The sequence below is a fragment of the Sander lucioperca genome, chromosome 2, assembly GCF_008315115.2.
Source record: "Sander lucioperca isolate FBNREF2018 chromosome 2, SLUC_FBN_1.2, whole genome shotgun sequence".
Lineage (NCBI taxonomy): Eukaryota > Metazoa > Chordata > Actinopteri > Perciformes > Percidae > Sander > Sander lucioperca.
Genome location: NC_050174.1, coordinates 39,648,450 through 39,662,022, shown reverse-complemented (window position 1 = coordinate 39,662,022; position 13,573 = coordinate 39,648,450). Strand labels below are relative to the sequence as shown.

Here is a 13,573-nt window from a genome sequence, read left to right as displayed (position 1 = left end):
GTCCATTTTAGTTTCACCTGTAGTATGTGTGGATTTAATTAGTTTGGTGGATGAAGGTTTGGACTCGACAGATCTGAAACAGCATCAACAAGTCGAAGATATCTTAAGATTAATCCCAGCCCTAAACTGGCTGATAGAACTGGGGCCACCAGTGAAATGTTCAAATAAGGCAGCAAGAAGAAGTGCACCTATATGGCTTTTTTTCTGCCCGTACAGATTCCCATCGTTGATTACTGTAAGCATTGATCTTATTTTGCTTTATCTATTCATTGTCAGTCCACAAAATGTCAGAAAATAAGTACACATGCTCATGGCAATTTCCCCAAGCTCTTGATGTCCTCTTCCAATTCATTTTGTCTGAACAACAGATGAAAATCCAGTGGGATTCAGTTAATAATGCCATGAGATAGAAAAAAAGCTGCAAATCCTAACATCGGAGAAGGTGGAATCTACAAAGATTTACTTAGTTAGGTAAATCAAAAATAATGTAAATAGTAAAATTACTTGAATAAAAAACAAAACAATGAAGGGAGTATTAAAATTGTCACATTTTCTGTTGATTGGCTAATCGTTTGAGCTCCACATCCAACCAAAACAACCCCCACCTTAATGGTGAGAGAGGCAAGCGTGGGATCAGGGAGTTGGTGGTTTAGATCCCAGCTGGGAAAACTGAATGAGAACTGTTCTCAGTCCTCGATCACCTGCTGCTGTTGATGTTCTCTTCATCTGAACCCCAGTGGTGTGTTTAGAGAGCTGCTTTGTGGACAGTAGATGTCTGTTGTTGTACTTGGTGAGATACTGTAACTTCAAATCAATCTGTGGTACAGTACTGCTAAGAAAAGAGCACTTCAGCTCAGCATAAAACCCTCATCAGACCTGTGATCTCCCGGTCTCTCCCTCTCTGGAGGGAAGCCACATGGTGCAGCAGATGCTCGGGCCGCTGTGCTCTGACTCCTCACATTCGCCTTTCTCATGGAAATGGCCATGGTTGTCTGACTGAATAATAGCGATGGTTTGTGTGTGCACGTGTGCAGTATGGGGCGGCATGTGTGTGAAAGTGGAAGGGTGGGTGGTTTGTCTCGTGTGGGTGAGGGCTTTAAGTGAACTAATGAATAAACGGGTTGTTTAGGTATCTGTTTCGAGCCATGTGATCCTGCAAAAGCAAACACAACTGTGTCTTGTGATTTTTAAAGGTTAAGCTCAAGACTTCTGTGTTAGACCATTAAATGCTACTAAATAATACCTTTTAATTCCGTCTCTGGTCTGATCAGCAGATGTTTATCCCTTTTTGATTTCCTTTTTTTCTTTCTTATCTAAGCTTCCTCTGCAAACCAAAATTACATCACAGGACAGTGAAACTCAGAATGTGTTTGAACTCCGTGTGGCAGTGTGTGGGCAGGTGCAATTTATACCTCCTGGCATCTCCAGGCGTCCCTGGCAGCACCGCAGTGCATCAGCCTTAAAAGCTTCCTGACTCGGCAGGCAGCCACGGGGCAGCATATTGTCAAGAAGGTGGGGGTGTGGAGGGTTGTGATGGTGTGTGGGGGTGGGGTTGTTGCCCCCCCCAGTGTGAAAAGACCCTTTGTGTTTCCCCAGCCATAAGTCTGCCTGGCATGGGATTGAGCCGAAGTGCCAGGTTCAGAGGTCAGGAGGCTGGCAGAGGAAAGTGTGTGTGTCTGAGCTTATTGTTCTATCTTCATGAGGACCAGTTTGAGTTTTAGACCTCAGAGTGATTTCACGTTATGATGGTCCTCAGTTCTTTGAAGGCACGTTTGAGGGTTAAAGGAGAAATCCGGCGCAAAATGAACCTAGGGGTTAATAACACATTTGTACCGAGTCAACCGTTCTCTGGGATATGTTTTCATGCTAATCGAATGTGATCAGTTTTAGCGCAAACTGCTAATTAGCTTAAAATCGCTATTTCTATACCACTAACAAGGCTCAAAATGGCACCACACTTCCACGGTAGCATAATGAGGGTCCCTACATGTAAACCGAAGCATTTAGAACTTTGTAAGTGTACAGACAGTTTATTAAAAAGATAGTTTACAAAGACTGTACTGTTCATGTAGTATACAGGCAGGCGCCATCTTGGGAAAACGGTCACGATCAGTCGAACGACGAACGCCGTGCAACCAGTAACCAGTAACATAGCTCAAGCATTCCTTATCCCTATTCACAAATGACAGGTTTAATTCACAAGCAGTTAATTAATAACTGAATTCACTGACCTTGTACTACTGTTAATCTACGTTTTGAGCATTTGCTATTGCTCTTTGAAAGTAAAGAGCAAAAGTTACAGATTCTCTCTAAGCTTCGTTTATCATCTGACATCAAACTGTTCTTTTCTTGTTATCTTGCCTTAACAACCTTTTTTCATTTAACAAAATAAACTGTCCTCAATTGTAAAATGTCTAAACACAAGAGCTCTACCAAGTATAATACAGTCAAAAATTCACAAGTTTTGTATTTAAATCTGAAACTATTTGATCAAAGAATAAGTTAACAAGAATACAAATCTGACTAGACATAGAAACAAGCTTTGAAGTACCATATCTGGTGTTGATTTACTGATAAATCTGTAATAGTTTGGAACATATGAATCAATAAGTTTTTATGGTAATGTTTTGTTCAGTGTTAGTATGACGTTTGCACCCTAGCACAGGACTGCACACGGTTTCCTCCACTTGTTATGCTACACACACACACACACACACACACACACACACACACACACACACACACACACACACACACACACACACACACACACAGAAAGTAGCAGTGGAAGTAAACAGGCAAGGTGGTCATACAGTGTGCTTTAAGGGTAAACAAAGTGTCCTGACACGTGGCAGAGCTACAGTTTGACCCAGAATCTCTCACAAGCTCTTACACGTTTTGGTGTAAAAAACATATCGAGAACTTTCTTCCTAAGCACTGGCGTTAAATGAGTCAGAAGACCTTTTGAATGAATGAATTGTCTGTAAGATTTCCCAGCAAAGTATCAAATGTGAATCTGAAACCTCCATTGATCTTGTTTTCTTGAGAATTTGGTTTATTTCCAGCAGTTAAAGGTTGCTGCTCATGAGACGATGCACACTATTAGCCTGCAGTTATAGTTTGGCTCTAACTGGTTCTATAGAGCAAGGCACTAATACTGCCAGGGTTAAGGATTCAATTCCCTGCAAAAGCTCAGTGGGGTCAAAAAGCATCTGTGAGCTTTCTATTCTAGTGTTTTTCATTGTAATGCAGATGACTCATGAACCTCCTGCTTTTTTTCCCTCTCTCATGCTTTTTGTGTCTCAACCACAGTTTGCATTTCAACTTTTTCAGTCAACCATTTGCACGTCCAAATAAACCAAACCCAAACCCAGAAACCTTAAAATGAACAGCATGGATCCAGAGGAGGAAGGGTGGGTTGACTGTGTCCAAACCTTTGCCGTCTGTGTTTGCGTCTGAGAGCTATTTTGGATTTGTTTGACCACCCTGCATCAGCGTCTGCGGTGAAACATCTATCGGACAGGAAGTTAAGAGTGTTGACTGACCGTTCCTGTGTTTGTCCTCTTTCTCTTTGCAGGACAACATGCCTCAGACACCACCGTTCACGGGGCAGCTGAACACCGGCGGCTACAACAAGAACCTGTACCAGACCAAGGAGGAAAGCTACCCCGGCCTCTATTATCATGACAACAACCTGGCGTCTGGGTCACTGGAGGCCCTCATTCACCACTTGGTCCCAACTGCAGACTATTATCCAGATGTGAGTATTGTTGTTTTTTTTATCACTGGTGGATACTTTTGCAGTTTCATCAAAGTAAGGAGGTAAACCCTTTTTCTTTGTTTTGTCTGAGAAGCTCTGGTGCTCTGAGACCCCCGTTAAGTGCCAAAGTCTATTTTTTTCTGTTTTTGTCTTTCTTTCTTGTGTATCTTTTTCAAAGTTTTAATTCCCTCTACTTGCTATTTAGATATTTAGTTGTTTAGGTATCACCCCCCCCCCCCCGATTTCATGTGGTTTTAAAGACCTTTTTCAAACTTAAATGATCAATTTGGCATCATGAGATTACATTTGCAGTAAACATATTATCTTTTTTTCCCCCACAGAGGACGTACATCTTCACCTTCCTGCTCAGCTCTCGTCTTTTTATCCGCCCATATGAACTCATGACGAAGGTGTGTCACCTGTGCATGGAGCAACAGCGACTCAGCGACCCCCAAGCTGACAAGGTACCCTATATTTCTTAAAATTCGACTTCCTCTTCGTGAATTTTAGTTATCAGTAGAATATTGTGTGTTCCAACAGGGCTCTTAGCTGTGAGCCTACTAGACATTTACACATCCTAGTTCTGGTTTTCCCTACTGTTCACTCAACACTTATGTGTTTATCCTGCATTTTCAGATGAGAGTCAGGAAGATCGCTCCCAAGATCCTCCAGCTGCTGACTGAGTGGACAGAAACCTTCTCATACGACTTCAGGGACGAGAGGATGATGCGGAGCCTGAAGGAGCTGACCCACCGGCTGGCCATTGGAGACGAGGTCAGACTTTAATTTCTTCATGCTGCTCGCCATAGACTTGCAACAAAAAAATGTATATTCATACTAAATGAGTTAAGTAACAAAAGACTTGCTGCTGATTAGATAATAGGTGTTATCGCAAGCCGTCGCGCGCTGTTTTGTAGACCGCACGTGCAGCAAAGCCACATACACAGGCAGATTTTTTGCAGATAGCATTAGACGGAGGTGGAGGGGAGTATCTCTGGCAACAAAGCAGTTTTGAGGCTGGCTGAGTTGAGAGAAAAGCCTCATTGTTCGCGGGCTAGGTGGCTTTTTTTGTCGTCACTGTGGCGGTCCTTCCTAGGCAGCATTTGAATTGTTTCACTGCTGCAGAGCTGAATGTCACTGGCTTAGCGTGCCATTAGCCTCTGCTGCGCTGTTTGGATCCAAGTTTATTTAGTTAGTTTTTGTCCTGTAGCCTCTGTTATCTTTGTTGCACATGCAGATGCACATGCAGACCCTCCACATTTAGATAGAGAAACATTGTTTTGACAAGCAGTGACTCATGCTCTTGTGTGCTATGAAAGGAAATGCTAACATAAGCCAACACAACAAAATGGTGACCGCAAACATGAAATTACATGTACATAGCTAAACATTTTGGGGAAATCAGCACATTAGTTTTCTTGCTGAGAGTTAGATGAGAAGATTGATGGGTGGCGATTAGCTTAAGCAAGGCAAGGCAGCCCGTTTGTATGGCACATTTCAGCAACAAGGCAATTCAAGGTACTTTACATTAAACATTAATAAAACCGTTAAAACAATTAAAAACATTTGTTAAAGAGAATAAAAAACTGCTAAAATAGAATAAGAAAGGTATGAAATGCAAGAATAAAAGTTACAGTGCAGTGTAGGAAACGAACAATTACTTAAAAAAAGGCAGCATTAAAAAGAAAAGCTTAGCATAAAGACTGGAATCAGGAAAACAACGGCTAGCCTGCTGAAGTTAAAAAAATCTACCTATCAGCACCTCAAAGGGTTGCAAATTATGCCAGACTAACTAGCTGTTTCCCCCTGCCTCCCAGGACACGCTAAATGTACCTAAACCATCATCTTAGTTGAAGTGTTGTGTGATTTTTCACAAACGCTCTTTATCTTTTACAACTCCAATTAGGTTTATCAGACTTTATATCAAATGTTCTTTCTCCTCCATGTCACCAGTGGTAGCGTCCCAACTTCACTTTTCCCAGGTCTGGACAAATAATTGGGTTAGTCATCATGAATCAGGGTTCTTTCTGTCCTGATTGTTTCACGTGTTTCAGCGTGCTCTGCTTGGGAATGAGTTGTGTGTCCGAGTTAAGTGTGTATAACTGGGGGGGGGGTTAACGATAAACCAGCGGGGGCTTGTTAGGACCAGACAGTGATGGAGAACACAACATCCATCTGTCCTGATAGAAGACATCCCTCCTTCACCGCTCAACACAAGAAAAACACACAACCCACCCATCCCCACTGTTTTTCATGCAGTTTTCACATGACTCATCAATAGCACAAGCACGAGTATTGATCCTGATTTAATCTGGAAATCAATATGTTTCTCACATGACACTCATTTACAGCTTCCCTATGTCTGCTCTTGTGGTGCAACACACTGGGCATATGACCACCAGTAATACACACTCCCTCAGTCATGCTCATAGGCACGGATGCTGTGTTTTGCTGATCACGCAAACATCTTTTGATTTCACAGTAGATTGGCTGCAGTTGGCATTAACGCAACCCCTCCAAAGATATTTGTGATGGTTGAAATCAATTCTGGCCTCGAGCCAACAGAACGCCACGTAGTACAAGATTCCCTGGTACTTTCCCTTTAGGTGATAAAATGCTCGGTACATTTAACAAAATAACATGACGCATGCCTCATTTTCTGTAAGTGTATCCAAATACTTGTAAGCCACAGGCATTCTTTTTAGCTTATTGATGACAACATTATTAGGTAATAGTGTAGCCTTGCCCTATCTTATTTTTTTTTTCACAACCGGAAATCAATGAGCATCGTCTTATTATTCTAAGTGATCATCTTTGTAGGCCCACCTTACTGTTGTATTGATTTGCAGTGATCCTTTACTCTATGTGGACAAGTGAATCCAAACTATGCCGAGGAATTGCCCCCTCAGAAGTCATTAGAAAGCATCTGCAGTAGTTTAGCTTCTCCACTCATTTATTCAGGTTTAGTCTTTTTGTTCCCCACAATAACCCACATATTGGAGGTTAAATTGAAAGTGAAAGCACCATAAACATTGCTTAAAATCCCTCATAGAAAGTCTGTGTTCAAGAGCACCTAAGTTACAGTAACTATGGTAGGTGAAAGTTGAACCAGAAAGTTGGTTTAACCGGCAGATTGCAAAATCATTTTAACTTTTGCTTTCAATTTCTTTAAAAAAAATTGTGTGATCCTGGAGTTTCTATGCTGCTGTTATGCATCAATGTCACAGCATCCTCAGACCTCAGCAAAAATATTTTTAATTAAAAAAATGTTATCGTAACTGATAGATGGCTTCTCAAAAATACCACGAGTTTTCCTTAAAATCATGGACTCTCTTTAATAATTTGTGTGAGCAAAATGCTGCCTTTTGATTGATCCCATATTAACAGCTCTTTTGACCTATGACAATAACAGAAGAAAAGCTCTTTCTGTGAGTAGATAAAGGTTCCAAACACTAGATGTGTGTGCTGTGTTGACAAAGCAAACTTTTACAATACTTACACCCTGTAGATGTGCTGTGATATCCTGTTAGCCACAAGCATGTGTGCTCATGATTAGCACAGTGTGACCAAGTACGTTTTTCACATGAATGAATTAATCCTTAGAAAGCTTTGATGCCTCGCTTCACAAATCGCCACAAGGCAAATGTTGAGGAAGTTCAGTTGTGATATTGTTTATTCATTCAGATGATAACCCGTGATAATCAAACACGATTCCTTCCTCTGGGTAGTGCATACGCCATGGGACATTTCTTCGAAGAAGTCCAGCTGTTGATGCGTAACGCCACTGGTTTGATCAGAACTAATTTGCATTCATGTTTCTCACTGATTCTCCAAATCATGTTTTGAAAACAAAACACAAATGTCTAACCATTAGCAGGTCTTGAATACAGAGTCAGACGCTGATTCTTCAGAGCGTCGACCGCAGCACTCTGGGAACTTTGGGTTAGAGTCCAGAATAGATGTCCCGAACATCTGGTCAAAGTTGTGTCCAGACCACACTCAAAACATTCCAGGACCTTGATCTCTGTAGTAAGACTGTCATTATGGATGTGGTTGGATATATAGGGAAGCAGCAGCTGAGAAGAAAACAAGCGCTGTGATCTTGATCTGACCTCATTTGATGGTACCAAGTTCTTGCCTTCCCTCAAAATGTGCAGTTTTTTATTTGGCACTATTTTTTGGGGGGGTTGATTTAACAGATGCCACAATATATCCAGTTTGGATGCCTGGTACACTTGATGTAAGGCAGATCTTTGGACAGACAATTCTGTCATTAATCCAAATGGTGCATGCACAGTGCCCTTTTATGGTTTAAAGTTGCTCTTGGAAGTTCAAAATCTGGATAGAAGTCGCTCCAAATGAAGTAACAGTTGAGAAATATGAACTTTAAACAGTTGTCTTTTGTCTGGTTTGGTTCATAAAAAAAGTTAACACATTGCTCCTGTTTATAGAAGAAAAGGATCAAATACAACTGTATTGTTCACTAGGTTGGTAGGTTGTCTCTAGCTCGCAAAGACAACATTGACAAGGGAAGAACAACTGGCACCATCAAAGAACACCAGGGCACTGTAAAATATAAAACCAAGGCTTTGAAAAATAAGACACAAACTTAACACATAAAGTACTATGAGAGCACTTTGAACTACGAGGCAGACTCCTCTCTTATGCTTTAAGTCATTTTCTTTGCTTGAGACTTAGTTGGACTTAAGTTATAAAAACAAGGACTTGAGACTTGACTGTTCTGAGAGTTGACTCTAAAGACTTGACTTTAAATGGTCAGCATTCAGAGACTAGTCTACTTCACATGGACTTGGCTGGAATGACTCAAGAAAAGACCTGGACTTGTAGCAAATGAATGCTGGATGCTAGTGCATCTAAGGTAGTTGGTAAAAGTATTTCTGCACCGTCGTGACTTGGCAACATGGATCTGTCTGTAGATAAAATAATCCTGCGCGCTGCACATTTTACTATCTGTTCATTAGTGCTGCTCGGCTAACCTGCTATAAACAGTCCGGCCTTTTGTGTGGGTCAGGTGGTGCTTCACAGGAAGTGACAGCACTCAGCCAAGAAAAACAGGACCTCCGGTGATACGATGGCATGAAGCAACCACGCGCTCAGTCGCGGTGACTTGTACTGAGCAGCCGTCTGCCACCTCAGGATCACTGCCAGGGTCAATAGCGCAGGGAACAGCGCACCCCTGCTAGGCCCCCTCATTCGTAACGCCAATAGTTTTGATGAGCAAATGTGACTCCCTCTGCTTAGAAATGTCAAGCGTGCTGTTGTCCCGAAGATCTGTGACTATATTTATCCGACCCTGGCCCGTCCTCTGTAGTGGGGACAGAAGCTACGGCAGATGGCGGACTTTTGAAGTGGCAACTGGAGCGTTTTTCACTGGTGATGGTCTCACTGTTGTCCAACTGTGCAGGAGTGTGGTCAAGCATTAGCTGAGTGTGTACAGTGTTTACACTGATATTAAAATGTCTGAATAGAGGTATTCCATGTAGGACAGCAATTTATGATTATTCTCAATATATTTTAATCTCTCCATGATATTTGGGTGAATCGCTTATTAGTAAAAAAGCTCCCTCACACTTTCTGGGATACCCACACAACGCCTTAAAATTGTTCACTTTGTCCAACCAAAAGTCCCAAAAATCAAAGAAGTCGTATGGAAAGTCCCAAAAAAATCAAAATAGTGATATTAAACAGAGACAAGTGTCAGATCCTAACATGAGAAGCTGGAACCAGAGAATGTTTGGCATTTGTGCTTGATTATTGACTTCAACAAGTAACTCGTTGTTTGCTGTGTCCAGGACTGGTAGCGTAGGGGAAAGATCTGATGCCAAAACGAAAAAATCACCAAAAACGTTGATACTCAGTTGATCGTTTCAGTCACACAAAACAGTTAAGGAGGCTCTGGTTCCAGCTTCTCCGATGTGGGGATTTGCTGCTTCTGTAAATTGAATATCTTTGGATTTTAGACTGTTGCTCAAACAAAAACAAACTATTTAAAGACGTCACTTTGGCCATCACCATTTTTAATAATTTTTGACACATACTAAATTGATTAATCGGAAAAATGAACTAATAATGAAAATGTACACCCTTCAACAATCATCAATTACTTTTGTACACCTGGCCAAGGAGTAGTTTTCAGGAAAAGTTTTCTCTCTGATCTCCAGACCATCTTGACTCCCACTACAATTTGAATCCTCATTTTTTTTCTTTCTACAACTTCATTTTTTTTCTCTCTGTCCTGTGCTCTTGCAATCACTTTGCCCTTGCCAAAACTGCAATATCCACAGAGTCGCACTTGATTGGCTGACAAGCGAATGTGTCTGTTCATGTGCCATCACACCTATCACAGCCACAAAACCAACATACAGATCCATTAATCACACCCTGGGAAGTGAATTTCAGAAAGGGTCCTGCCCTGGCTGTTTCCAGGAGAGTGATGAGAGTCTGCCTATTTTTCCCAAGTGCCTGAGAGCCGCACCAACTCCTCACACTTGATTGCTGTCTAGGCACCGGGCCTCCACATCCATTTTAAGGCTAGCTGTGTTTTTTCCCCACACGGGTGAACTGGAGTCTTGTTTGCAGAACCTAGATTCTGGAGGCTGACTCGGCAGAAAGTTCACGGAGCAGGGATGTGGTCATGAGAAAAGGGGCCTCGTCACCCCAGATTTCTTTGGGCAGTTCATACCGGTGGTGTGGAAAGAGGCCACAACAGAATCCTCCATATTCATACAATAACAGTCTCCTTCACATGCACAAAAACCAATCACACATGTCCTTCCCTCTGTAGACCCTCTTATGTGACTTCTGTGCTAAACTGTGTCGGTGAGGGAACACTTATCTTATCGTGGCATGTTTGGAGTCCAGGGGAAAGTTCAAAACAGGACCAACTCTGAGGCCAGGGAGTCTCACTCTTTCTCTGTTGAGCTGCGAGGACTTAATGAGGCCGGCAGGAAGCGGCTTGCATAACATTGTGAGTGACCCTCCCAGTGCATGACCAAAAGGATGCTTTCCTGCTAAATAAATACTTAGAGGCGACACATTTTGAGGGTCGTTTTGTGGTTTGGGCTCAGAGCTGGCATCAGTTTGCGGTTAGTTCTGCTGACATGTAGTCAGCATGTGTGTTGTAAATTCCAGTGAGGTTGTAATCACCCTCTGCCACAGATGAGTGGTAAGGGATTAACCTAAAATGCCTACAGCTGAGCTAAACAAAGTGGCTGCACGCATGCTACTGGAGATTTTGGGCAGATTTATAACACACTCTGCTCTCTCTTGTTGTTATTATTTCTGTTACAGTGTTCCTTGTGCTCTTAGTGATATAACTGTGTCTAACAGCAGTGTCTCCATTGTGTTTCATACTGAGTTGGAGAACAGGAAAAAACAAAACCATAGTTTGTGTTAAAGAGTCGGGGGCTATTTATTTTCCTCAATGATGGTCATGATTGTCATGTGAGAGCTTTCACCATTGCAGCCCCCTCCCTCTGGAACTCCCTACCCATACACATTTGTGACTGTACTGACCTGGACACATTTAAAACACTAATCAAAACACACCTCTTTAGATTAGCTTTCCACATACCATAGTCTTACATTTCTCACCTGATAGTCACTGGCTTTATTGTTTTTAATTGCTTTTAATATGCTTGTTTTATGTGTTGGTTTTATTGCTTACCTGTTTTTAATGTGCTATATGTGAGTTCTGAACTGATTCTCTTCTTTCATCTCTTTCCACTGTTCCCCTTCCCGTGCTCTATCCCTCCCCCATCCATCCATCAGGTTTACAGGAAGGCAGTCGGCCAGATGAGCCAGGGTCTGATCAGGAGGTTGACGGTGCTCAGCCAGTACGAGGAGGCGCTGGTCAAGATCAACGCCACGGCGGCTGAACGACTGACGGCTGTTAAGGCGAAGCCTCAGGCGGCCATCCAGAGAGACATGCTGTCCATCTGCAACGACCCATTCACTGTCGCCCAACAGCTCACACACATAGAACTGGTAGGCCCCTTCATGTATATTTTATTTTTCATTTAGATCTATTATTTGTGTTCCTTTTTTGTCAAGGACAGTCATCACAATTTGAATCAGAATACTTTATTTATCCCCTCAGGGAAATATTTGGTTGCAGTTGCTCACAGTCAAATTCAAGGTAAAATAAGAGTAAGGAAAGAGCAAGTCAATAAGTGTATAAGGTAAGAAATGATTAAAACGTTAAGTAGAAGTAAAGTGAGATTAAGTGACAAGTAAGATTAGGTTGAAAAGCTTGTTTCAAAGGGATTGTACAAATTCTGTTGTAGTGCTGTGTCAACATAAACACAAGTACGAACATAAATAAGTACAGTGTGAATAATGAGTAGCAGCAGTGAATAAAAAAACATCTTTGCACATGTAGCTGATAAATTATTGTACCAAGTAATTATTGTACATAATTGTCCAAGAATATTGAGATGTGATGTGGAGATGCGTGCTGTGAGTCCAGATTTGACACTAAGCGTGTAACATTCATGGGGAGGAGTTATATAGTTTGATGGCCACAGGCGGGAACGACCTCCTGTGGCGCTCCGTGGTGCATTGTGGGTGTCGGTGTCTGTCGCTGAAGGTGCTCCTCAGACTGACCAATGTATTGTGGAGTGGGTGGGAGGTGGAAGTCCAGGATGGAGTGTATTTTGGACAACATCCTCCTGTCTGACACCGTCTATAGTGCAGTGTCGCAGTGTCCATTGGTCTGCAGAAACCTGTAGTTGAGCCAAAATCAGTTTAAATCATTACATCACATCAGATCAATCATTTGTTGCGACACGTCAAACCAAATTAAGATGTAAATGTTATCCTCCCAAGAACAATCAGGTCCTGCCAATGACTAGCACTCATATTGGCACATGAGCCAAAGAGAACACGACCAAATCGATGCTGTGAGAGGAGAACATATGAGAGACGTATGATGGATTAGAAATCAGTGTCGTGGCTAAGGTGAACCGAACGCCACAGCTCCTCCCACATCTAACCTACCACAGCATTGATTTTAAACAGCAGTGTGTTTGACCACAGCTTTATATTCATTACATGTCAGTTTGCCTTTGAAAAAACAAATCAGTCAAACTGAAAAAAAACCAATACAGATGTTGATCAAGGGTTTCTGCCAAGATCCAAAAGGTTAACTTCCATTTGCTGTTTTTAGGCACATTTTTAGTTTGTGCTCCAGAAACTTCGAAAATAAAATACAACATGTTTATGGTTACTTGAGTTGGGAAAGTTGGTTTCAAAAAAGGAGAAGATGCAATAAAGGCTGATTAAAAACTTTTTTTCAAACTAACCTTGAAATTAGAGTATTCCTCTGCTTTCTCTACTGTAGTCAAAATATTAATTTTTCACTAGAAATCCCCAAAAATAAATTGTACTTAATTGTACTGTGAAATCCTCACTGATAAAAAAACAAAACATGTGGATCGGAAGAAATGCAGGATTGAAATCCTATGATATACAGTATCAGTGTTACTGTTGCTTGATTAATTATGTAATCCAGTTACATCCTCTTGAAGATATTTGCATAAAGATACTTGATGGAAAAAAGCACAGATTCACATTTTATTTAGCAGAAATTTCAGAAATGTACTTCGTGTCACAACATTTAATAGAAATTAAGCAAGTAAAGGAGAGCCATATAGTCACAGAGTCTATGATGTCTCTTAAACAATGTCTATCTAAAGTTTGCTAACATTAGACATTGGAACCCTTACTAATTCCTCAAATGCCATTTTTAAGTGGTGATTTTAAAGGTGATGCAAACTCTTGCAGAACATTCAT

General features: G+C 41.5%; 1 protein-coding gene across 3 annotated transcripts in view; it reads left to right on the top strand.

Annotated features, from left to right (window-relative positions):
- rasgef1ba (RasGEF domain family, member 1Ba) overlaps positions 1 to 13,573 on the top strand; it is a 134,311-nt gene that overhangs the window by 105,085 nt on the left and 15,653 nt on the right. For all 3 annotated transcript variants that reach the window (XM_031305173.2, XM_031305174.2, XM_031305175.2), the window contains 4 exons: positions 3,578 to 3,760; positions 4,102 to 4,224; positions 4,397 to 4,534; positions 11,552 to 11,767. In XM_031305173.2, the coding sequence (XP_031161033.1) occupies positions 3,578 to 3,760; positions 4,102 to 4,224; positions 4,397 to 4,534; positions 11,552 to 11,767 (660 nt within the window). The remainder of the gene's footprint in view (positions 1 to 3,577; positions 3,761 to 4,101; positions 4,225 to 4,396; positions 4,535 to 11,551; positions 11,768 to 13,573) is intronic.